General features: G+C 36.6%; 1 protein-coding gene across 5 annotated transcripts in view; it reads right to left on the bottom strand.

The window, feature by feature from the left end:
• R3hdm1 (R3H domain containing 1) overlaps positions 1–27,671 on the bottom strand; it is a 131,645-nt gene that overhangs the window by 70,605 nt on the left and 33,369 nt on the right. For 3 of the 5 annotated variants that reach the window (XM_026779658.1, XM_026779660.1, XM_013346656.2), the window contains exons 2-7: positions 23,962–24,170; positions 21,959–22,169; positions 13,435–13,476; positions 12,852–12,941; positions 7,239–7,353; positions 6,192–6,270 (exon numbers count right to left, since the gene is read on the bottom strand). In XM_026779658.1, the coding sequence (XP_026635459.1) occupies positions 6,192–6,270; positions 7,239–7,353; positions 12,852–12,941; positions 13,435–13,476; positions 21,959–22,129 (497 nt within the window). In that variant the 5' untranslated portion in view covers positions 22,130–22,169; positions 23,962–24,170. The remainder of the gene's footprint in view (positions 1–6,191; positions 6,271–7,238; positions 7,354–12,851; positions 12,942–13,434; positions 13,477–21,958; positions 22,170–23,961; positions 24,171–27,671) is intronic. The other 2 variants (XM_026779659.1, XM_026779661.1) reach the window with 2 other exon arrangements.

Raw genomic sequence — 27,671 nt, 5'->3', positions numbered from 1 at the left:
TTTTTTTTTTTGGAAAAAAGAAAAAAAAAAAAAAAACAAAAAGCACTGGTCCCGGCTGCTGAAGTCCAGTTGAAGAGAAGGAGGAGGAATAATATGAATTGGGAGGAGGGGGTCAAGATCAAGATAGGGAAACACAGAGACAGCTGACCAGAGCTGGGAGTTCATGGACTGTGGACTGACAGCTGGGGAGCCTGCATGGGGCCAAAGTAGGCCTTCTGCATGTGTTGACAGTTGTGTAGCTTAGTCTGTTTGAAGGGCCCCTGGAAGAGGGACCAGGATTTATCCCTGTTACATGAGCTGGCTTTTTGGAACCTATTCCCTGTGATGGGATACTATGCCCAGGCTTGATGCAGTGCGGAGGGGCTTGTAACAGTGATGTAACATTACTCCAATCAAAGTAATTTTTAGGTGTATTTTACAAAAACACATAGCTAAATATGAGCAAGCCTAAATTATTTAAAAAATATTAATTAAAAAAATTACCACGATTAATCCATGGTCTTGCTTCTTCCTCCATTATTTTACAGAATATAGCTACTTTTCTACCTATTAAATTCAAATATTGGGGGCTGGTTCAGTAGTTAAGAACACTGGCTGCCTGGCCAGGCAGTGGTGGCGCATACCTTTAATCACAGCACAGATGGATCTCTGTGAGTTCGAGGCCAGCCTGGTCTATGGAGCAAGTTCCAGGACAGGCTTGCAAGTTACAGACAAACTCTGCCTTGAAAAACCCCAAAATAAATAAATAAATAAATAGAGAAAGACAGACAGACAGACAGCTCTTCCACAGGACCCAGGTTCAATTCGCAGCACCCACATGGCAGCTCACAATTGTAACTCCAGTTCCAGGAGGTCTGACACCTTCATGTAGAAATAAATGCAGGCAAAACACCAATGCACATGAAATAAAATAAAAAAATTAAACTTAAACTATAAAACTAACAAGGTGTAAGATTATGTCAGTATATGTGACTCTGTCAAACACATAGAAAATATTTCTTGCAAACAGAAATTCTAAATATTTCATTATTTACCATTTCAAATTAAGTTTAATAATCTGAGAATTAAAACAGAGATTTAACGATATAAAGGAACAAAATCAAAAGGTTGGGGCTATAAGTCAGCTTAGTACGCATGAGGCCCACCGTTCAATCTCCATAACTGCTAAAAATAAAAATCTATAAAAACTAAAAGTATAGTGCTAGTGAAATAGCTCAGTAGGTAAAAGAGCTTGCTGACAAGTCGAATGACCTGGTTGGATCCCTGTGGTGGAGGCAGAGCACATACTTGGAAAAGTTGTCCTGTGACCTATACATAGTCACAATGGAAGGCACACCCACCCACATACATGCATTCAAAATGAATAAACAAATGTATTAATAAATGTAATAATTGGACAAATATATTTGGCATCTAGTAGAATTCTCTAGGATATACCAAATCCTGAAACCTTTAATAAAAATCATCTGTACTTAATTGTGTATCAAGTAATAATCATCTGCTTGAGAGTTCAGTGATTTAGCAAAAAATTAAATCCCTACAACACAATGACATTAGTAATAACTTATATACCAGGCATTAAATGAATTATTTACCCATTTGTTAGCTTAAATAGAACTACATACACAGAAGAAATAACACACTGATAAAGCTGCAATGGGTGAGCAATGGACAAAGTACTAAATGAAGACCACTGTAGTGGTATTTCATTTGTATGTTAATAAATAAAGCGTGCCATGAAGATCAGAAAGTAAAACAGTTGCACTGATCAGCGATACAGACCAGGCAGTGGTGGCAGACACCTTTAATCCCAGTAGCCACATTAGTTTGCCATAGAAGCTGGCAAACTATAGTGGTGAATGTCTTCAATCCCAGCACTAGAGAGGAATATAAAACAGGTTCCATTCTGAGGATTCCTGGAGGCAGGATCACCATTTTGGGACTGAGGTAAAAGTAAGAGCTAATGGCTGACTGCTTTGCCTTTCTGGGCTTCAGGTTGAACCCCAATATTTGTCTCTGGGTTTTCATTAATTGTGCTACAGACCCATGTACTTGGTAAGATGATTAAAATGATGGTCCAGAGGAGGAAAAAACATAGGACCAGAAAGCACATTGACAGCTAAAGGTTGTTTTTATAAAAAGATGTCAACAAAAAGCTCTCAAAACTTTCTTTTATAGCAACAAATACCTGTGGATATACTAAAAGCATTAAGTCACACATTAAAAAGAACAAGAAGATAATTAAAAAGTTATTATATTTGTAAACAGAAACAGAATCACAGAACAGAGGATGTCGCTTACTGGGTTTTGTTTGGTTGTACTTGATAAAGACTAAGAGGAAAGTTTTACCCATTTGGATCTTACTCAGACTAGCTAAGAATCTCCTATTTTCTCATTTATTCCTGGAACCACTCAGTTCCTCAAGAAAAACATGCTGAAGTAGTCAGTAGCTTTCTAATTTCCCATTCCAATGGGATACTTTGGGTACATCTATTCCAACGGGATACTTTGGTTTCATCTATTTGGCTCTTTGTTGTTTTATCTTCTGTGAAACTGTTCTCTTGATGTAGAAGAAACTAAAAATAATATAATTAACATAATAAAGGATGTACCAATAGATTTACTTAGGAGACATTAACTCACACAAAGTAAAATTTAGCTAGCCATCCCTCCAAACATCCCAAAGGTAAGTAGTCTGTTAGATAAGCAAAATTTACAATGGCAGGATGTAGATGCTCCAGTCCTCAAAGAGCATGCATACTTCTAACAATGGCTTTCAACCTGTGGGTTGTGACCCCTTTGGGGTAGAATGACTCCTTCACAGATGTCACATATCAGATACCACATATCAGATATTTACATTATGAATGATAATGGTAGCAAAATTACATTTATTAAGTAGCAACGAAAATAGTTGTCACCACAACATGAAGATCTGTATTAAAAGGCTGCAACATCAGAAAGGTTGAGTACTACTGATCTAATAGGAAGCTCAAGGGGGCAACACAAGGATGCCACTGTTAAGTCCTGTTCTGCCATAAAGGCCCCATTTCTCTTCTTGAGAAAAGCAAATTTCTGCCAGATGGGTAAGTTGACCCCAGGTAATAACTATTTTAAAAGAACAACACCGGTATACTTAAAACATAATTCTGGCATTGTCTGTGCTGTGTAAATCTAGTGGCCAGACATGGAGTCTCCTGTCTCGGTTTAAGCTGTTTAAAGTGTAACCTGGGGTCGAGACCTAAGAGATGTAAGGATGACAGTATATGTAAATGCATAAGTCTAGCCGTATATAAGTTAGCAAAAACTTCTATTCAAGGCCAACTTCTTTGGGCATTAGCCACAGCCAGACAGCTTTTTCAGTAAAGAGGTTTCCTTTATTCGTCTCAGAGTGATTTCTCACTGGGAAGGCAGATTATTTCTATAACACTCTGGCTGACACCTAAACCAAATACCCTCAGGATTCTTCTGTCAGTTTTTGAGATCAAGTCCTTCCCTTCATGTCTACCCTTTAAAGTTAGCATTTTAAGAAAATTCTGTCCTTATCATCTGTTTAACTACCCCTTGGTAAACTCACCCCCATTAAGCTTTATCTTTACTGAGGACTTTACAATCTGTAACTCAATGTTGACTCATGGCCTTGATAACTGGAGCCTTTAAATTGTCCATCCTGTCCTATTCTTGCCTGCCTCGTAACTCAATCGTGAGACTGGCTATTAGCTCTGTCAGAAACCTACCTGCTATTCTCAGTAGCATTCCATATTCAAATAATCAATTGCTAACATGATTATTTCCTTAGTATCTTTCAAACTTGCTTCCCTGTCTCTAACCTCATACTAGGGATTGAAACTTGGGCCTTATAAATATTAGTCAAGTATTCTAAAACTAAGTTATACTCCCAGCCCCTTTTTTCTTTATATTGAGATTTTAAGGCTTCCCAGCTAGCTTTGAACTTATGGTCTACGGGTCTCAGTCTCCAGGGTAGCTGAGACCTCCAGAACTGTACTAGCAAGCCTGGTAGTACCTCTCTATTTGCTGATTTCTAGCCACTTTCTTTCTTTATGATATTTTGTGACAGAAAAATCTCTCTAAATGCACCCCCCCCAAAGTTCTTAAAAAAAGAAAACCAATCTCATTATATGGTATTATTCTGTTTAAAATATGGCAATTACTCAAGTTAGCATGCCATACTAAGTAATTCTTCAGTAATTCACATAACTGGCATTTCAAGGAGGACAGTTTTCATTGATCACTATTATGTTCAGAGGTCTCTTTAAACATCCCCGATGTCCTAGTGGCTTTCATAATCTACTGGGACATAAAAACAAGCAAACAAACAACAACAGCACACAAAATAACCACAGGTTGGGTCCTTTGCTGTTTGTTTGTGTTTCATTTTATATTTTGAGACAGGATTTTATTTTGTAGCCCTGTAACTTTCAGTAATCCTCCTTCTTCAGTCTTAAAGTGTCAAACAGGCAGAGGTAACACACGCCTTTAATTTCAGCATCTAGGGAGCAGAGGTAGTTGGATCTTTGAGTTCAAGGTCAGTCTACTCTATAGTTGAGTTTCAGATGGCCAGGACTGCAAGGAAAAATCCTAAGTATAGAAGAACAAAACCAAACAAACAAGTGTATGTTAATGACAATGCCCTGCTTAAGATTTTTATTTTTATATATGTATGTGTTTATGATTGTGTATATACCATAAATGTGGGTGCCCATGGAGGTCAGAAGAGGATGTCAGATCCCTAGAAGCTAGCGTTACATTATAGGCAGTTGTGAGCTGCCTGATGAGCGTGGGTACTGGGAACTGAACTTGGGTCCTCTGGAAGAGGAGCAAGTGCTCTTAAAAGCTGAGCCATTCCCTAACCCCTCCCTTTGTTTTTTATAGCAGCCCAAACAACCTCCTTCACAAAATTTCTTGGTCACTTCAGACCTATAGTTCTTCAGGTCTCATCATTGAAATAAGACCTTTCTTTCTTTCTTTCTTTCTTTCTTTCTTTCTTTCTTTCTTTCTTTCTTTCTTTCTTTCTTTCCCTCCCTCCCTCCCTCTCTCTCTCTCTCTCTCTCTCTCTCTCTCTCGTTTGGTTTTTCAAGACAGAGTTTCTCTCTATAAAAGTTCTGGCTGGCCTGGAACTAGCTCTTGTAGACCAGGTTAGCCTTGAACTCAGAGATCGCCTGTCTCTACCTCATACTGGGATTAAAGGTGTGAACCCCCCTGCACAGTCCCATAAGACCATTCTTTAAAAAATTATTTTTTTGATAGTAATATAATTACATCATTTCCTCATTTCCTTTCCTCCATTCAATCTTTCCTTTATAGCCTTCCTTGTTTTCTTTCAAATTCATAGCAAAGGAGACCATTTTTGGTTGTGGTGGATCTCCTTCAGAGGCTAAGTACAAAACTGAAAATTAAGTGAGTAGTAGACATAGCAAATTTGAATGAGAGCAATAGTCAACAATCATGCTGGAGCACAATTGAACAAAGTCCCAGAGACACTAAAAACACTACTCACATCACCTCCCAGCTGCTCCTTCCTACTGACACTGTCTCATCTTTATTCCACGGTTATGTGACTACCACATTGTGAAGCTAATAACTGGAGGAAAGGTTCTCAGCCTCGGTACATTTTCCCCATGAAAGTGCTGCTGAAGTGCACTGTGTATATATAGCCTTTTTGTGGGTCTTTAAAGGTCCCTGCCAGAAATTTAAAAGTAATCAATCACCTTCTACGTTAGGCAAAAATAGATTTCACAATTTAAGTATTGACTCAAATGAACAATGTAAAAGGCTTTTGATTGGAAGTTTATAAACTAAGCAAGAAAGAACAAGATTTACACATAATAAGCTATAGAGTTCTTACGTGGATGGAGGATATTATGGAAAGACACACATGAATAAATCTCTCTCTTAATCCCAATTCAGAGTCTAAATATATTGGTGACCTGTACTTCTAGAAATTCCTAAAGAATAGGAATGATCTGCATATTATTATAACATGCATAATGCAAAGATATTTATATATCTGCATTTAGTAGACCAACATCTTAGTCCTAAGAAACTAAAATGTTTTTGTTATATTGCATATAGCTATAATCTTACCTTAAAACTCAAATTCAATAATGAAAACATATATAGCAAGATTATGGTACTAGAAACAATGTAAATCTTATAAGTTTAATTTTTACCTGGGATTGTTTTTTAATGTATTCACTAAAAATTCATGTAGATCTATGCCAGTTGAATCAGTATATTCTTGACTGGAATCTAAAAAACAACAACACAAAAATCCAGTATAAAGTTGTTTGAACACAAATCCCTTCCCCTTTTGTATATTTTATCTATCTTAAATAAAATGAGATGCCCCAAGAAAAAGAGAAAAAAAAAGACAAAGAAAAGGAAATTTATGAAGAAGGCAGATGCTTACTATTTTTCAACTTGAATGCATTTTTCATGACATGGGTTAATCTAACTGCATGTACATACACATTCTTAAATTTAATGTCAGACTAAACTTATCCTGATTTCCTTAATGATCCTCATGTACTCATCATATTCTCATGTTCAAACATGTTTTCTTAGGTGAAAAAAAAGAATGATTTTGATGATTATTTCTAGTGTAGCAAATTTAAAGAGTTCAATTCATCTGAATGTATATGAGCAGAAACAGTACTTTGGAAAAATTTTTAGTTCTAACATTATTTATTCAAGATTCTTGAAATTCAGTGCCAAAGGTTTGCTTTAAAAATATTTTACAAATACTCATGTGTATTTATCCTCATAAATGGAATGTCCTGGTAATAATGGTCAACATGACAGAATTTATAAGCTTAACATTTTTGTTGAACTCTTGTATTCAATAATGAAAATCCTCAAAACTTTTTATGAAGACAAATATTCTGGGGTTTTCAACAATATTCTTAATATAATACCGATTTCTTGTAATGAACAATATAACACAAACTATGATTCTGGCATTTGAATATGAGTGAGACTTGAACTGACTTTGATGACTATATTCTTTAGTAACTGAGATTTATGTTATAATTTTTGCCTGGAGAATCTTAATAATATACATAACCACGATAAACCAGATGACTAAATATGACATCATCTCTCCAGTCAGTTATGGCATTTTCAATATATTTATGTGACACGTTATTCCAGGGGCAAAGAATTATTAATAATGAAACTAAACTTTTATTTAAAAACTAAAAAAAAAATAAATTACTAACCTCTTGATAACATTTTTCTGGGCAACTTATCACTGGCTTTTTCCTTATCTGTTTCATCTTTTGAGGGCTTTTCCTCTTTTTCAAATGATTGTGTTAACTGGATTTGAATTTTTTCCTGTTGGAAGAAAAAAATTAGTTACTCCATGAAATTATAAAAACTAATTCAAAATAATTATTGGTATTTCCCAAGTTAACTCAAAACTGTATGAAGGACAAAAAGGAGAAGAAAAAGGTGGCACAGGCCTTTAATATCAGCACTCACAGGCAGAGACAGGCAAATGTATGAATACTGTGAATTCGAGGCCAGCTTGGTCAACACTATGAAACCCCTCAAAACAAACAAACAAAAAAAAGACACTTAAAAAATGTCTTGAGAAGAAAGGTTAAAACAGTTTGTTTAGTAAGGTATGGTGGTGCACAATACCAAAACTACACCTAATATGTTCATCTGAAGGTATCAATTAAAGCAGACCTTTATAATTGTTTTGGAGAAAAGAAATGTTTACCACTACAGTTTTAGTACATTTATTTACAAACACCCTAGAGGTCGGAACTCAGGTCTTCTTGACCTATTATTGTTCCAGTGGAGATGCTCACAATTATCAACCATGACAACAGAAGTATGTTGGTATCAGGAAAATAATTAACAAAATTCAGCTTCTTTTTGAGATGGTATCTAATGTATGTTAGGTTCACTTCGGGTTTGCTATACAGATGAGAATGACCCTGAAAGTCTCATTTTTTTGTCTCCACCTCCCAAGTGCTGGGATTACAAGTGTGCGAACTATATCTAATTCATATGGTGCTAGGGATGGAATCGAGGGTTTTGTGAATGCTACAAGCACTCTACAAACTGAGCTACATCCCTAGCCCAGGCTTAGTTTTTTGAGTATCCCATATAAGCACACTCCATTCTTTCTCTTGAAAGAGAAAAATGTAAGCAGAAAAGTTTTCAAAATTGTGGTACCTGTTTTCTCACTTGGGGTTTATGTATCACTGTGCCTCCTTTAATTATCACACAGCTGTTTTAGAAAGATATCAGATAACATTGTTTCTTCCTGATATGTAAGAACTATAAAGTAGTAATACCATCTCAAATCAAAATGGAGAATACTTATGTTGAAAATAATGTCATTAAAGCAATTTTAGAGCCAGCATAGATTACTAGGAAATTAACTTACCCTGAAAGGCAAAGATTACGTTGAGCTATGTTTATTCAGGCAAAATTACAAGAAACTCCAGGCCATATCAACAAAAGATAAAAGTGTGGCCCATTCTTAGACTAAATTATACTGTTGTACATTACTTAACCTTTCTGGTTAAGAAGTGGTCAGCAATACAGAGTATACAAACATCAGGATTCTCAAACTTACTGCCAGAGAATTTCTTTTAAACTTCCTTCCACCACACATAAAATTATTTTCAAAACAACTGTTAGTAGAATTTGTTATGTGTACAGAATTATACATATATTAAGTAAGATAATTTGCTAATGTTTTCTTCTCTTTTGTTTTTTCTTCCATTCCATCTGTATTCCAATTTCAGGGCCTGGGATCTGCTCAGTGGCACAATCACACTCAGAACACACAGCAAACACTACCCACTGCAAGTTCCTACCAGGATGATGAGAACTTGCTTTCCAAACACAGGATGTTGTATATACTGTGACTTTGATTTATTTTTTAAGCCTTTTTCTGTTTCTATTCTTACCATAGTTTTCAGATATTTATAAATGGTTATAGAATTATATTGTAAGGGAACATTAAGGAGTGCTTTTCTTTGAAGCTTCTTACTACTCAGGTGGATAGTCCAGTAAAATGTATGTAGAGGAAAAAGACTCCACACTGAATTCTTAAACCCTCACTAAAATGTGCTTCTAGTGACTAGCAGATTTCACTTCTAAATTATTTTCTCTGAATCATAGATATCTGTTTATAGATATTAAATTACTTAATCAAGTTAAACTATATTTTGCAATTCTAGTAGAGAAGGCTGGTGTCTTGTCATCAGCTGACCCTGTTTTCAGTGCATGAATAAAGAAAACCCTTTTGGAATGCTGAGTTGCAATGTAAACTCTTCTAACTATAAATAATGGGAACATGTACACAGGAAACTGCAATCACCTTATTCTTTACTATGACATTTATAACATCTGTGATTAAGGTCATTTCTCTATTACAAACTCTCATCACATAAGTGACATCTCTCGTAATTGTTTCTCAACTTTTTTTTTTACGAGTTTTATGCCATATTAAATCACCAAAAATTACTACAACATGGGGAAAATTGTTGAAAACTATATCAAGGATGAGAACAGAGAGCAGAACACTTATTTTCTAGTTCCTTTTCAGGCGCATTTTAGTCAATTTAAGGCATGAATAAAAGGTTTCTACTTTAAAAAAAGTATCTTTTATTCAGAGAGGCAAAAGACATTATTATCCAAACAAAAATGATTGTTTTTTTTCTTTAAATATTTATTTATTTATTTATTATGTATACAATATTCTGTCTGTGTGTATGTCTGCAGGCCAGAAGAGGGCACCAGACCTCACTACAGATGGTTGTGAGCCACCACGTGGCTGCCGGGAATTGAACTCAGGACCTTTGGAAGAGCAGGCAATGCTCTTAACCACTGAGCCATCTCTCCAGCCCAAAAATGATTATGTTTAAGAGAAACTGAGAAACAACATAATAAGTGGAATAACTGAATTCTGATAACATCTTATACAGATGGTGTAACTCTTTTGAAAATACACCATCTATGACCAATATACATACTAATAGCTGACACATATCCTAGTAAATATTTTTCAAAAGAATTTACACTATGTAGGCTTCTGTAGTATAAGACAATCCCCACTGCCCCCAACATTTTTCACATAACTTAAATAAATGGAAAATTAAAAACCAAGATTACAATGGTTTTTCTCAGAAGGTATACATTTCTAACTTATAAAAGAAATTTCTGGGGGCTGGAGAGATGGCTCAGAGGTTAAGAGCACTGACTGCTCTTTCGGAAGTCCTGAGTTTAATTCCCAGCAGCCATATGGTGGTTCACAACCATCTGTAATGAGACTGGTTCCCTCTTCTGGCCTGCAGGCATACATGGAGGCTGAACACTGTGTACATAATAAATAAATAAATCTTAAAAAAAAATTCCACCCTGAGCAGTGGTGGCACACAACTTTAATCCCAGCACTTGGGAGGCAGAGGTAGGTGGATCTCTTGAGTCTGAGACCAGCACATACTGATCTTCAAAGTGAGTGCCAAGGCATGCTCCAAAAGCTACAGGGAAACCCTGTCTTGGAAAAAAAAAAAAAAAAAAAAAAGCAAAAAGCAAAACCAAGCCAAACAAAAAACAGCAAAAAGAAATTCCTTTAATATTTTTGTTGCTGGGCGGTGGTGGCGCACACCTTTAATCCCAGCACTCGGAAGGCAGAGACAGGCGGATCTCTGTGAGTTAGAGATCAGCCTGGTCTACAAGAGCTAGTTCCAGGATAGGCTCCAAAACCACAGAGAAACCCTGTCTCGAAAAACAAAAACAAATTTTTTTTTCTTTGTTTAACTTATTTTTAAGTGTATGAGTGTTTTAGATGTGCATCTCTGTACCACATACATGCCTGGTGCCATGGAAACCAGAAGAGGTATCAGATCCCTTGGAACTGGAGTTACAGATGTGCTGCATGTAGGTACTGGGAATCAAATATGGGTCCCCTCCCTGGAAAAGCAGCCAGTGCTCTTAACTGCTGAGCTATTTTTCCAGTCCATAAGAGAACTTTTAAAAACTGCTATTTCAAAGAACAATTTTATTGTTTTTTTTCTTTCCAGACTATGCCATAACTCACAAGCTTTACTAACAATCAGCCATGTAATGCTTCATATCAAACAACTACATTATGTAAAACAAAGGCCCAGAGGATTAAGCTTAAAAGTATTTTAAAGGCAATTACACTCAGTGAAGCAGTTTGACGTTATTTCTGACTTTGCTAGAAAAATATTGCTAAATACATTTAATCAAATACATACATATGCATATTTTATATACCTCCAATGCAAAAAAAAATCAAATGAATTCTGAATATCTGAACTACCAAAAATTTTTTTAAAGTTTATTATCACCTACAAATTATTTAGAAATAAAATATAATAATTTGTAAACGTGCCGGACGGTGGTGGCGCATGCCTTTAATCCCAGCACTCGGGAGGCAGAGGCAGGCGGATCTCTGTGAGTTCGAGACCAGCCTGGTCTACAAGAGCTAGTTCCAGGATAGGAACCAAAATGCTACAGAGAAGCCCTGTCTCGAAAATCCAAAATAATAATAATAATAATTTGTAAACGTAAGACACAGTATAAGCATGTCAAACCAGCTTATTAGGCATCTACATTATTTCTTCAGGACCATTGCTTAAGCCATGGGAAAGCAGAAAAGGTTTGCTTGAATCAACAATTGTACAACTGACATTTGCTTCAAAAGCATTTTTTTTTAAAGGCAAAAGTGTTATTTTTTGTTGTTGTTTTGTTGTTGTTTTTTTTTTTTAATTGGAGACAGGACTCACTGTTTATCCCAGGGTAGCCTGGAACTTGCTATATAGACCAGGGCAGCCTACTCAAAAAGATCCGCCTGCTTCTGCCTCCAGGGTGCTTGAATTAAAGGTGTATCCCACTCCTCCTGCACGGCATTTCATATTTTAAAAAAGATGTACAGTATGTCATGACCTTCTCTTTTAAAAAAAATTTACCTGGTTTCTTAAATAAGTACCAGTTGTCTTGCTTCTTTAGAAACTTAATTTTAAGTTGCTTAAAACCCTCTTATGAAATAGAAGCCATTCTCTAGTAGCCCTGTTATCACATTGATTATCATTATTCAAAGCCCATCTGCAGTTACGATTAATATTAAAAAAAATCAAAATATTAAAAAGAGTATAGGTTTCAAACTCAGTAGTTTGCTTAAATCTCACTACCTTATGTTTTATAAGAACAAACAGAAAAGTATTAGACAACTACTAAAGACCCATACATAGTGGACACTGGCTTTACTGTGTACTCAAGCTAACCAAATTAGTAAGCAGAAGTCAGGGTAGTTCCCAAAGAAGCAACAATAACACAACAAATTCCCCACCCAAGCCCAAAATTGAAAGGGGAATTATATCATAATTATAACCACTGAAAGTAATTTACTACTGAATACTTTTGAATAATAACTTATAACTTTCTCCTCCTTTATTTCAAGATAGAATCTTTCTATGTAGTCCTGGCTGTCCTGGAACTTGCTCTTGTAGACCAGGCTGGCCTCGTTCTCACACAGATCCGCCTGCCTCTGCCTCCCAAGTGCTAGGATTAAAGACGTGCGCCACCACCACCCTCTAGCTTTCTTAAAAGTCACATTCCTAGATAATCATATAATCTCAAAGGGTTTCCCAAAAGAAGAATGTCTACTGTAAGCCTCACACTGAACTAAAGAATTTTCCTAACTCATCTGGATTCTCATTAACAAGTATTATCAAATCAGTTTCATTTACTAGAAATGAAAGAATATATTCACACTCAACTTTTATTGACCTATATCAAAGAATGGCTCCAGATAATTTTTGTTTTGCTTTATTGTTGTTTACCTGGGTCTCCTGTGAAATCTCTGCTGCAGGGGGTGGTGGAGATTCTTCACATACTGCAAGGCTCCGAACTAGCTTTAACTTTGAGCTTGACTAAAGAGAAGTATTTAAAATTAACACTACATTTCATGAATTAGGGCATATTCAAAAGCCCCTTAGAGTGTCTAAATTTCTTTTTAGTTTCCGCCATGAATGAAAAGTAGATGAAATGTGTAAGTTAGATATATCATTAAATAGCACTAAAACCCCTGAAAGTGAATATAAACAACTGGTCTTAAAAATTATAGCAATAGCAAGAATGAGAATAATTCCAATTTCAAATCCAACAAATGGTAAGAAAGCACTTTTTCCTCTATAGTTAAAAAAAAAAGAACAACAACAAAAACCCCACCAAGGATAATTAAAAGCAATGCACAAAAGCGACTAGGCAAGACAAAAAAACCCAAATAAAACAAAAGAAGCTTTCTGCCCCAAACAAAAGATGAAAAAAAAAAACTGAACTGAATGTAGTGCTGTATGAAAACAATTCATCAAGCATGAAGGAAGGCCTTCGCATGCCAGCACACCAAATAGTTAGTTACTATACCTTAGACCTTTTTCCTGTCTGTCCAAATGACTGCAGGGGCCGCTAAATATACAATAAGAAAGATTTTATTAAATTTCACACTCAAACAGAAAAATTGCTTCTTAATTCATACACCTAAACCTCAGAATTTGATAAACGAGGAAATCAAAGATGATTCAGGGAAAAAGTATTGATTCCTCCAGACAAACACTGGGAGAAGTTACTAAACCCCTCTGTGGACTGGCATTTTCTTTAAATCAGCAAATTTTTGTATTAAATGAACATTATACGGAACTTTGAAGGTGACTTTTTCATAGCAAAATAAAGTACGTTTCTTCAGTATTTTATTATTGTTGCAGTAAGTGGACAGACCAAACCATTCAGCAACTTCTATTAGTTGAAATCAGAAAGGTTCAACCTCACTAACAAAACTGTTTGAACAGTCCAGAGTCAGAGTTTATATTGCTTTCATCTGTCAACTGCTGAGCCTTTTCAGTAAACATGAAAGACACACCACCAGTTTTAGTAATGAAAGCTATTCACTGGGTTTTGGGTAAGGCAATGAGGCCGGATGGAAAGAAAGAAGGCCGACTTCAATAAAGGTAGTTAGCAAAATAGTCAGATCATTAGTCACACCATCAGAGAGCTCACAGAAGCAACTAGCCGTAGTCTGTGCTTTAGCCTATAAAGCTTATAGTGTAACTCAGAACCTATAATGTAACTCAAAACCAGACAAATTTTAACCTCCTTCCTTCTGCCTCCTTCCTATCCATCATTTCACATCTGGCTCCCCATAGGGCAGGGAGCAAACATCTATTCTCAATAGTAGTAGGGAGCCAATTAGGCATCAAACACAATACATCTTCAAGCTAATCCTCAGGATAGTAAGATTTACATTTTAAAAAATGGAGAAAGACATTTTGTATACGAACATCCCAAAAGACTGACTCGTGAGGCCAATAGAAATACAGGCAGAGTATGAAAATGTTAAAACCTCTATTTTGGATCTTAAGGCCTTTTAAAACACCATATTCCTAAAATTTTGACTCTAGACCATCAAGTTAACAATAAAACCTAAGAAACAGAAAACCAAGAATGAAGAGACAGAGAAAAGAAAAAAGAGCTACTGTTTATGCAGGAAAAGCAGTCTGAATATGTTTGCACAGGGGAGTAGTGCCCTAAGAGGAATCTAGCATCCATGTATTAATTTCAACTTGGTCTCCTCTTTCCTTTATTTCCATGTGACTAACAGAGAGTGAAGAGTGGACTTTTAGTTAGTCACATGGAAATAAGAAAGACACAGTTCCTGCCTGCTCTTAAGGTCTCACAGTCCAGAAACAGTTACAAATTAGTTAAACTCAACCTAAGTGCTTCTGAATCTCAGTATAGTAACCTCACATTCCACCTATACATGTATGTGACAAATATACAGATGTGGGAGATAGAAATCCAAAGACATTTCCCAAGAATGATTTCCCATCCTTTTGATAATTAAAGGATACGCAGAGCTGGGCTCTGCTGTGAAGGGATTTTACAGAAGTAGTTGATCGCCAAGTCACAACTGAAGTAGCTCTAACCCATCAGTGAGCCTCTTAAAAGCTGAGTTTTCTTTGGTTGAGATAAAACTGTCAAGTCTGAGAGATTTAAAAGATTTAAATGCACTGTTGCTTTGAAGATAAAAAGGCTACCCAGGAAACATAAACCTTATACCAACTTTGGAACTGAGGTCTGCTGAAAAAGTAATGTACCTTGATGCCTATTCTTCCCAAACCCTTCCAAAGAAGATCAGGGTAGCTCTTGACTTTGGCTCTGTAAAACTTTAAGCAGAAAACCCGGATATAATCTACTGTAAACTCCTAATGGGGAGTCACCGTGAGTCTCTAAAGTTCTGATATGCAGCAAGAGGAAACAAATATACTAATAATGTAAGTAAAGTGCCAAAGAGACATTATTACATAAAATTATTTATTTCTTTCCATCTCAAATAGAAGATACATACTGTATAAAATATACTAGAAAATCTGCTATATACACCAGCACACACAATAGAGCAGAGAAAATTATTTCTGCTTATAAAAGTAGACGTCCCTCATTTATTTATTTTTATTCTGCTGCCAGTTTGACTTGGCTTTGAATAGCAATTCTTACAGTTTGATTTACAATCATTTTGTAAAGTGGATTTTATTTATTTGGAGCACATGTTTCACTTTTAGTAGAACCTTATTTTGACAGTAAAAATATAGCAACTCTTTTTAAGTCTCTTACTAGTAGTGAGAAATACTGAGTGAATTAGAATTTAGAAAGCTGAAGGGCAAGCCCCAATTTATATAGTTTATCTTGTTTATAACAAAGAACAAACAGAAACTAGGTCAACAAATGGGTACATACTATAGAACATTCTTAATGAACTCTTAGTTTTAAACTGATAACACACTGGCAGAGACACCAGTTACTAGAGTTTGGAGATGAACTGAGGAAGATCCAAGTAATCTTCATGTTTATACTGTGTGCTAGCACAGACTATTTGCCAATCCAGTATCATTCAATTTAGAGGAAATCCAACTTATTTCATGAAGGGAGTCATTCTTATTTATAACCAGTAATTTTATTGTTAGGTTCAAACCCAGGACAAATGGCTGAGGTGCCTACTTAACATATCAAAGCAGACCTGGCTGCCAGGTTCTCCCAACTTCCCCCAGTCCCTAACTGTTCCCTTCCCTACATAATCTGCTGCACCTGGTTCCCCTCTTGCCTCTTCCTCTCCCTCCCCCCTCTCCCACATGGTCCAGCTCACTCAGGTCATGCCCACTCTGAACTCTCGCAGACGTCCCTGCCTCTGACTGTGCTCTCCTACATTTCCATTGGCTTTCTCCTCCATCATACCTAGAAGCAGCCATGTCCTTTCCTTTTTCTTTTTCCATTCAATTAACAAAATGAACTGTAACATTTGAAACATTTTTACTAAGACAGACCACACCTTGCAGGTTACTAATTTGCACTGCACTTCTGTACAACAGTAAGGATTAAGAGTAATTATGTGGAAGAATAGAATGAATTCAGTACTTAGCCAAAGATAAAAATAAGAGTGAAAACAACCAATGCCAGGCTGACAATTCCAATCAAAATGAAAACAATGTTTTCTTAAGAGAGATGGAAAAAGAAAGTCAATAAATCAACAAGCCAAATGCAATCACCAATTTAATGTTACCACTTAATCCTTTCAGCCATAGACTATGGTTAAAATCCAAAGATCTATCTTAGATATTTAAACAAGTTCCCAAGAAAACTCATCACAGTCACATAATTATTCCACATCTTAAATGAAGACAAGAGTTCTCCATTATAACGGTGAATATATAAAAATTACTCAACGTAAAAAACTATACTCAAGTATTTCTTTATCTCCATGCTTATAAATGCCATCACCATTATTTGTATATGACCCAAGATCAACTGAGAATGACGAATTCTAGAAATAATTTTAAATAATAATGTATTGTTTTGGAAAGTGAATTCTAAGTTTTCAAAGTTGTTAAACTTATTTAATGTTTATAAAATTCAATAAAAGCAAACCGATAAATAGGCTTAAAAGACTAAAGTTGTATTGAAATTGCAATTTTGGGAAGGTGTTAAAAAACAATCTTTATTGTTGAAGAAGAAACTCTATCTTGCATGACAAGGAAGGGAGAAATTTGAGAAACTGTGTAGCTGTGTTTTTAGTAATTGATAATAGCAAGATTATAAAGATAATATTGTATAAACTGAGCTACGGTTGAGGGTAAGGTTTTTCTTATAGATATCAGCCAGAGGCAAGTGGAATAGTCCACAGAAGAAATCAAAGTAGTACTGAAGGTTAGCACAAGCTTTGGTCACTAATAGGTACCACAGCTAGCCAGTTTCTTTTGGACTTGATCAGACAAATACTATACTTTGCATTTGTTTTATCAGTTAAGAAATCTGTTGCCTATTCAACCACTCTCAGGTATGCCCTGATGTGTTTTACTTTCTCCACCACCCCCAATATAGGATTACCCTATAATAGACTTGAACTTCAAATGTAACCAAGATGACCTGGACCAACACATCCTCCTACTTTAGAATGGCTTCTGTTCCCTCAATTCCCTTTGAAGGAAAGCATTGCAAGTAATTCAGAAGTACAATGTCGGAGTCTCATCAAACGGTTTACTAGAAATAAACTATTCTAACTACCTAGTTTAATTGATACTATGTGTGGGAAAAAATCATACACATCAGATAAAAATTTATGTACCCTGAAAACAGGTCAATTGTAGTATGAACTATAGTTATGCTATCTCATGAAAATGTTCCAAAAAGACTTTAAGTGCTAAAACTATCTTGGATAAAACTGGTCTCTGGAACAGCCCTAAACTCCTATACAATGTGACCCTACATTAAGGTCAACTGTTTGACTAACTGCTATCTTGCTGCTTCTGTAAACAATGTTTGTTTGTTGAAGACCTCCAAAGCTGCTTTTCTGTACATGTCACAAGTGCCTTTAAAAACTAAAAGCAATTTATTTATTTATTTTTGCTCTTAAAAACTAAACCAGGTGCTGAAGAGATGGCTCAGAGGTTAAGAGCACTGGCTGCTCTTCCAGAGGTCCAGAGTTCAATTCCCAGCAACCACAAGGTGGCTCACAACCATCTATAATGAGTATAATGAAATATGCCTTCTTTTGGTGTGCAAGCATATATGCAGGCAGAACACTGTAGACATACTAACTAAATAAATCTTTAAAAAAAAAAAAAGAACTCAAACCAAGTGAAGCTAAGGATACTTCCCCCTAATCTGCTTGGTACAGTCCCATCAGATACTGACTTATTCAGGCTTTTAAGGAGTTTTTCTCTTCAGGTACCAAAATAACCATGTGTTAACAAAAACCATTCTCTTTTACCCCATAATAGTTACTATCAAAATATGGAAATAGCCACACTATTATTTTAAGACAGGTCTCACTGTATAGTTTAGGCTATTTTTTTATTGTGATCATCTTAAGATAGACAATTAACCACTATTCTTAGCTTTTCGGTTGTGAGCTAGACTTTAGCAGCTGTGTCCTCTCTCCAGCCCAAGCACTCTTCTTAAAACAGAGCCATTATTTCTTACTGATACTTAATATAAACAGGATAAGATTACTTTCTAGTGTTCCTATTACTTATGTATTTTCTGTACAAGTTATTTCAACTGTAGTAAGTCTTTTGTCAGGTACCTGGTCTTAAAAGTTAAAAAAAAAAGTCAGTATTCTTATATAGAATAACTTCTAAGAAAACATTTGAAGACATGGTTTATAGAGACTTTGGTGGATTAAAATAAAATGAATTCCATGTATACTTTCCTCTTTACAGTCAATAAACTATGTAGTACATATGGTAAAGAACATGTTCATTCAGTACAAAGAATAAGTAGTCTTTTAATAAATATTTGTATTGGTTTGGAGGTGGTAGAGTGCTTGCCTAGTACATACAAAACCATAGGTTTTTCTTGAAGTCTAACTGAGCCTTGGTGTTATTCAGGAATGCTCCTGAGATTATTTCTCAGAGCAAGCAGAGACATGGTAGAATGCAGTAGTCTGGGTTGATTACTCAGACTTACTGATAAGGATAAGCATGAGAATGCATATAAGATGCAGAACAGAGACTGTACTAAAGACATTATTTAATTAAAAAGTTATGTGTATGTATGTATGTTTTGCCTATATGCATGTATGTACCATGTGCATCCCTGGTACTTACAGAGGCTAGAAAGAGTTACAAATATCCTGTTGTGAGCAACCATTTGGGTACTGGGAACAGAACCTCAGGTCTCTGGAAAAGCAGCAAGTGTCTTCTTTCCAGGCCAAATCCTTATTATTTTAATCACAATTGCGAAAGCTTTTTGTAAACTTTCTTCTAATGAAATCAGAATAGTGGCGCACTGCTAAAGAGCATACTGATTAGAGAGAAGGTAATTTTCTTGTTTTAAAAGAGTTTAAAAATGGGAAAAATGTAGCGTCTCCTGATTTCTTAGAACATTACCATTTAAGCTAGGCATGGTGCCACTTAGAGGCAGAGGAAGGGTCAGGAATTAACGGGCAGACTGGGCCACAGTGAATTTAAGCCTCGCTTAGACTATGTGACTTGATATCTTAAAACAAACGGGGGGGGGGGGGCAGGGAGAAAAAGAGGGGTAGGAGGAAGAAAGAAAAAGAGAAAAAGATTACCCTTTGATTATACTTAATGGAAAACAGTTTAAAACCCTAAATGTTTTTTAAAGAGGTAGGAATGAACATCGTTGTCTACCTTGGTGTCAGACATGTGGTATGAAAATACAAAACTTAAGAATGAATGAACAAACACAAGAATGAGGCTCCCTTTAAAGGAACTTTACTGAGCAATAACAGAAATGAAGTGAAACAATAACCTTTGGCAAGTAGCCGTCAAGGTCTGTTTTTCTTTGATGTGTTCATGATTTTTCATTGTTTTGAGACAGGATATCAGAATGTTGCCCAGGCTACCCTAGAACTTACCGTCCTACCTCAGTCTCCCAAATGCTGGCATAATAGGCACATGCAACTGCATTTGGCTAAAGTCCTCTGGTTATTTTAAGAACGACAGAATAGAGCTGGAAAGATGTCCCAGTTTGATACCTAGAGCCCACATAAAGGTGGACAGAGAGAACAAAGACTAAAAGGTTGTCCTCTGAACTACACTAGTGCATAGTGGCATACCTGCCCACATACATCATGGACACACACACAAATGACAGTATTTTCTCAATTAGGATACCCTATTCATAAGTATGATGAGTACCTCTGTGCATGTACTGCATGTGCACGCACCTATGAATGCCAACAGTGAATGTCAGGTGCTCTATACTTTCCATCTTACATTTTGAGTCAGGATCTCTCAATGAACTGGACAAACTGGCTGGCCAGCAAGCTCTAGCGGTTTTCTTGTTTGCTTCCACACTGCCTCCACACTTGGCTTCTACAATGGTGCTGAAGACATGAACTCAGGTCCAGGACCTCAATTTGTGCAAGAGACACTTAACCAATTGAGCAATCTCCCCAGCTCCTGATGATTAATCTTAATTTTCAACTTTAATAGTGGAGGACCAAAAATGTGAGACTATTTTTACCTTATCTGATGGTCAGAGGGTTTGGAGGTTGTTCAAAATGGCTGACAAGTGTAGCTACACATTCTGACTCAGGATGTGATGATTTGGTTTTTTTGTTTGTTTGTTTGTTTTGTTTTGTTTTTGATGGCTCATACAAGTAGATCCATTCCATCCCGACAGACAGTCAGGATATGCAAATGTACTTTTGTTTTTTTTGTAATATGGGGTTATCTGGGGAATGGCTTCCTTTAGGACACTTGGTCTAGAGTGGCTTTACTGCATAAATAACAGAATGCTAATGACTTGATGCCTTAAAAGTGTTAAAGCATTAACACTTTGTCCTTTGTACCATGTTAAAGAAATAATTTGGTTGCCTTTTCTCACCCTTTTTTATATTGGGGTATAAAAGCACATGGAAACTTAAATGCAGACAATTCAGTATTCATTGGAATGCCCTCCCAGTACTATTCTACGGTTTTTGTTTTATTATTTTTCACTTGTCTTTATATTCCTTACTAATATTTCTAAATTCCCACACCCTTATCCTGGCAAGAAGTGTTTTTGTTGAGGCTGGTCCCCGACATATGGTACCGACATATGGTACCCAACGTGGGGCAAGAGGTGAACTCCAAAATGCACAAAAGCGTAGCCAGGTGTACAGTATGTTGAGGGACCCCACAAAAAAATTATACTATAAGTGGAGAGGTGAGTAATGAACGCTCAAAAATAAATAACAGATAATAAAAAAGGAAAGAGAAAGGTTAAGCAAAAAATCAGAGGAGTATTTCCTCAAACTTAAATTTTTAGTCTCTGCCTGGAAATAAAAACCTTCTCAACGGTTGGTTCTAAATTATCATGCATGCACAGCAACAAAACCATTAGGTAAAATCTGCCCCTTCCCCACAAGCTTCTTTACTCAGAGTAAATCTTCTGCAGGTTTGATCACTATGTTTCTCTTTCCTCTAAGAGTTCTTAGGTTAAATTCTGATCAATTACAGCACAGGAAGAGAAGTGAAGTGTGAACGTAGAAAGCCAATGAAAACATACTGGCTACACATGAATGTAAAGAATCATACCATGTGAAACATATAAGCTAATCAAAGACCTAAGACTCAGCAAGCTGTCAAGATAACTCAAAAAATAAGCTAGTAAATATGTCAGCTGAAGAGTCAACTGGCCCTTTTAGAATTGTTAAAAGTGGCTAGGGAGTGGTGGCCCACACCTTAACTCAGGAGGCAGAGGCAGACTGATCTCAGAGATCAAGGTCAGCCTGGTCTACAGAGCTAGTTCCATCCAGTACAGGCAGAGCTACACAGAGAAATTCTGTCTCGAAAAACCAAAAGAGGAAAAAAAAAAAAGGACGTGAAAAGTGAGCTCGATACAAAAAGAAGCACACTATACAATGAATAGTAGAGAAAACTCAGTTTACCTGCAAATCAATATTGTTGTCAATACAATGTTCATTCTTCTCTGCCAAAATCTTCCCATAGTTTTCTGATTTAATAAGATTTTCAACTCTGGTTGTATCTTTCACTTCTGCCTCCAAATCCTTCATTGTTTCAGTTTCATCTTTTATAATAACAATATCAGACATCCTCATTAGCAAAGGTTATTTTAGAATTCTACAGGGAACTTGAAGCCTTGGCAAAAAAGAAAAGTAATCTTAATTTAGTTTGAAACATTCTTTATATTCAGTTACTACATAATATTAACTAAAGACTTCTGATTTCCAAGAACAATGCTGAATGCACAGAAGCAAAAGCAAAATTCCTACCTTCAAGGTAGATATTCCTTAAAAATGTTACAATACAGTGAGAAGAGACCTGAGCTAGATCAAGATGAGAAGTGGCTGAAATGATTACTTAAATATACTTAGATAACATTAAAGTATCCTTCCTTAAGAAATACTATCAACATTTCCCCACATCCTCCTCTACTCTGAGTATTCACTATTCCCATATAGTAAATGCATTTTCCAGTCACAGTTTACACCTTGATTCCTAAAATTACAAGCTTTAAAAATTTTCCTGGTCAGGCAGCAGTGGTGCAGAGGCAAGCAGATCCTGTGAGTTCAAGGCTAACCTGGTCTACAGAGCAGTTCCAAGATAGCCACAAAGAAACCCTGTATCAAAAAACAAACTAAACAAAAAGGAAAAAAAAAACTGCCCTGATTTAATCATAAAAATGAAAAGCAAATATTCTATATAAAACACATTTGTGAGTCTGGGCTAACAATTCTGTATTATAATGTAAACAAAGCATTAATGTCTTTTGATTCATGTGATTCAATGCCAAAAAACATGTATAATCATACACTGTAGAAAATGAACTTCCTGAGAATCCAATGACTGGGCCTCATGGAGGCAGGCAGAGGTGGTGAACCTGTAGGGTCTGACCTAGGTCCTCTGCATATTTGTTATGGCTGAAGAGTCTGATGTTCTCATGGAACAGTGGGAACAGGGGAGGTAGCTTACTCTTTTGTCTACTTATGGAACTGTTTTCCTCCTAGTGAGTTACTTCATCCAGCCCGGTTTTATTGTAGTATATTATGTCATGTTTGGTTGCTGTCCCTGGGGGGACCTGTTCTTTTCTGAGCAGAGACAGAGGGAGGTGGAGAGGTAGGAGCAATGGAAAGTTGGGTAGGAAAGGGAGGGGAAACTGCAAACAGGATGTAATATATGAGAAAATAAAAAGGAAAGAAATGAGCTTTCTGAGAGATCAGACATGGACATTAGCATATTTCATGTAACTGGTGAATCTAAGAGAAAAAGTGGGAATTTCATCCCAGATATCAGGAACAGGAACGCATCAGAGATTAAGCAAAAACTAGAGGCAGAGACACATGGAAAATGGAGTGAAACTGGTATGGAAACAGTCAACTACAAAACGAAGGAATGGCTGGTTTATGAGACACACTGTAATTATTTTTTTTGTATTATAATTTTGACAGTTTTTATAATTAAGTCACGATGAAAAAAAAACTGAATTAAATTTGTCTTCTCTTTAACAAACTGGAAAATTAAAAGCTCCCCCCCAACAAAAGCCTTAACAGATAAATACATTTGAAAACTGAAAAAGAAATAATTCATAAAATCATAGACTAATCTGAATTAGAAAAATAAAAACAAAGCCACATCTTATTTAGACAGGGTTGCAGTGCAGCACCTGTGAGAGGGAGGGGCTGACTCACCTGTAGTAAGGTAAGTTTGGCAATATTTGGGGGTACTCTAAAAAGCCAGCAAGCAAACAAGCAACCAAAATGTCATCTGTAATTTAATCCCAAACCAGAAATTCATTAGCTCATTCTGAAAACAATTCAGGTTGCAAAGTAGAGAGAAGGTAAATTGGCTAAGAAAGATATTCAAGCCCTTCATTTCCTTCTGAATGAACTGTAAAGAATACAGGCTACCCAAAGACATAGAAGAACATTACCTGATGTGTCTTATGGATCTGGGATTGTGGTGTTCCACAAAAATAAAATAAAATAGCCCAATGTTCCTTTTCACAGTTGTCAGCCAGGATGTCAATTGTATTGAACCAACAGTAATCTCGCGAGAGGAGTCCCATGTCCTTGTCACCACTGTAGATTCCTGGGCTGAAATGGACTGTCTTGGATCAAATATATCATACCTTCCAGTGGCCTACAAGAAAAACAAAAAATATTAAAAAAACTAAAATAAATAAACAAACAGGACAGGAACATGGAACACTCTATAGTTACTTAGAAATTAAAAAGCTATTGTTGAAGATCACATTACTTTCTAAACAAGGGTCAGAATGTTCATAACTAATTCTGAGGTATAAGGAAGAACTCATCTGAGACAACACAGCTGATCTAAAAGGCAGAGGGGAGAGAAGAGGAAGCAACAAATATACAACGTGGTTAGTGCACCAGGGAGGACGGCAGCCCTACTTTATCAATCACTTTTAAGTGCAAGAGCTAGGGTTTCACCTAGAACTCTAACTATGGATCGAAGACTGTAATTCAGGATAACAATAGTATATCTTGGAGCTTTAAAAGAAGAAAGGTTGTAATAATCCACTTAATGTTCCCAAAGAAATCCATTGTGCCTGATAAAAGAATATGTATATAAAGGGTGGAATAAGTTTTAGTGACATCTATAAAAATCAATACCCAAAATTCTCACCATATTGTATTTAAAACATTTTTAAAAATTATTTAGGATAGTGGTGATTATAATGTGTGGCGCGGCACACACCTCAGAGATCAGAGGACAACTGCAGGAACAGGGTCTCTCTTTCCTCCTGGTGAGTTCCAGGGGTTGCCAGGCTTCCTGCCTTTACTCACTTTACATCTCACCAGCCCTCCCATGTATTTTTAAAGTCAGTTTTATTTTGTTTGGTGCAAGTGAAAGTTATTAAGCAAGAAGAGAACACTAAAAAAGATCACATGGCTCTTCCAATTTCCTTTAACAATACTCAGATAAAAAGAATAATATAATTTTAGGTAAAACAACTGAGCATAATGAGATCTAATTCAAAGTGCACTAATGGTAACACAGTTGTGCATGCATGACAGAACAATTCACATCTTATACAAACTCTTCAAAAACTGCTCTAAAAAGAAGAATTTATGAAAACCAAAATTACCTTGAAATTTCATTATACATCAGCCAGAATGGCCAAGATCAATAGGACAAATGACAGCTCCTGCTGACAAGAATGTAGGGTAATTGGAACACTCTTCCATTGCTGGTAAAAGTACAAACTTGTACAGTCACTATAGAAGTCATATAGCAGTTATTCAGGAAGCTGGGAATAAAGCTACCTCAAGACCCAGCTATACCACCCTTGGAACCCAAAAGGACTCTACATTCTACTACACAGACACTCCCTCATCCATGTTCACTGGTGCTCTCTTCAGTCATAATAGCCAGAAACTGAGAACAGCCTAGACATATATGGATCAGCAAATAAATGAATAAGGAAAATGTGGTAATTTACACAATGGAATATAATTCAGTCATTAAAAACAATAAACCTCCTGGGCAGTGGTGGTGCATGTGTTTAATCCCAGCACTTGGGAGGCAGAGGCAGGTGGATTGCTCTGAGTTCAAGGCCAGCATCATCTACAAAGTGGGTTCCAGGACATCTAGGGCTATTACACAGAGAAACCCTGTTTCAAAAACAAAAACACACACAAAAATCCCACAAAATCATGAAATTTGCAGGTAAATGAATGGAGCTAGGAAAAAAACCACATGAGAGGCAACCTAGACACAGAAAGAGAAATACAGTATATATTCCCTTAAATATGGATGTTAGTTCTTAATTCTTCGATAGGCGTGCTATAATCCATATAATCATGGCGGTTAGGTGAATAAAGGTCTAGGTAAGAGCTGAGGCTCTCCCGAGGAAGGGGAAATAGAATATACAGTTATGGAAAGATGGACAGACTAGAACAGAAGGATGAAATGAAGAGGATAGTAAAGATATTCCTTTTCTCATGCACCAAGTTTCTTTTTTTTTTTAAATTTATTTATTTATTGAGGATTTCTGCCTCCTCCCCGCCACCGCCTCCCATTTCCCTCCCCCTCCCCCGATTAAGTCCCTCTCCCTCATCAGCTTGAAGAGCCATCAAGGTTCCCTGACCTGTGGGAAGTCCAAGGACCGCCCACCTCCATCCAGGTTTAGTAAGTTGAGCATCCAAACCGCCCAGGCCCCCCCAAAGCCAGCACGTGCAGTAGGATCAAAACCCATTGCCCTTGTTCTTGAGTTCTCTGTAGTCCTCATTGTCCGCTATGTTCAGCAAGTCCGGTTTTATCCCATGCTTTTTCAGACTCAGGCCAGCTGGCCTTGGTGAATTCCCGAAAGAACATCCCCATTGTCTCAGAGTGTGGGTGTACCCCTCGCGGTCCTGAGTTCCTTGCTTGTGCTCCCCCTCCTTCTGCTCCTGATTTGGACCTTGAGATTTCTGTCCGGATGCACCAAGTTTCTTTTATAAAATTATTAAATATGCAACAACTGGCAAACACCTTGTTTTATAACTTTTAATGTGCTGCTACCTTTACTTAAATTGTTAACTATATTTTTTCTAAAAAAATAAAAACAAAGCCCTTGCTCAAGGCAGCATCTCTAAGGATCACACAAGGTGGAGGGCTCAAAAGGTTTTGTTTCTCCTTTTGGTAAAAGAGCAGTTTACTGGTGGGGCGGTGGTAGAGGTAGGAGGATCTCTGTGAGTTCGAGGCCAGCCTGGTGGCTTACAACTCCTAGTTCCAGACAGACTCCAAAGCTACAGAGAAACCCTGTCTTGAAAACAAAACAAAACAAAAGAGCAGTTTAGATTTTAGTAACAAATAGTTTCAAAACAGCCATTACCAACCCTATAAAATACGTGAGGGGCTGCTGCTTAACACAAACAATACTCAGCTGCTTGCTGTATCCAGAGATTCATCATCACAAGACATACTGAGCTGCCATATTGGCTCAGCTTCCTAGGGCTGCAAGCTGAATGAATGGAAAGGGTGTAATGTTTCAATTTTTAAAATGACTTCACTTCATATTTCTAGCTATGCCTCGTTTTGTAGTTAATACTTAGTAAATTTCTTTTGTACTGTAACTTTCATTCACTGTTCAATTTTTGTTGTTGCTCATGTCTGCAGTACTATAAAAGTACTAGGACAATAAAATGTTCTGGTACTTCCCCCTGGTGACCCTGTGTGGAAATCTAAGATATCATATGCTCAGTTATTGTAGGTCACTGTTTATTTTGAAGACAAGTCTGGGCCAGGGATGTAACTCAGTTGGTAGACAGCATTCCATACCCAGACACTGAATAAACCAGGTGTGGCTGTGAGGGGGAGGAAGGAAAATCAGAGGTTGAAAGTCACCTTCAACTACACACAGAGCTCAAGTTCCATCTGGATTATAGGAGACCCTGTTTTGGTGAACAACAACAAAAACCACCTGAAAAATCAGTGTGTAGCATCTGTGGGAGTGTCTACTAGTGTGTAGACAACAGCCACACATTGTTTGGAGTATTTGAAAATAAGTAAACAATAAAAGTTAAAAATAACAGACTAAGTAAGCACCAATTAACAGACCAGATAAAGTAGCAATTCTTAGACCACAACAAATTCTTAGAAAACCTCACTAAAAACCAAGGGCTTTCTAGTCTGCCA

This window comes from Microtus ochrogaster, chromosome 6 (genome assembly GCF_000317375.1).
Source record: "Microtus ochrogaster isolate Prairie Vole_2 chromosome 6, MicOch1.0, whole genome shotgun sequence".
Lineage (NCBI taxonomy): Eukaryota > Metazoa > Chordata > Mammalia > Rodentia > Cricetidae > Microtus > Microtus ochrogaster.
The sequence above is the reverse complement of the archived record's forward strand: the minus strand, read 5'-3'. Positions and strand labels throughout refer to the sequence as shown.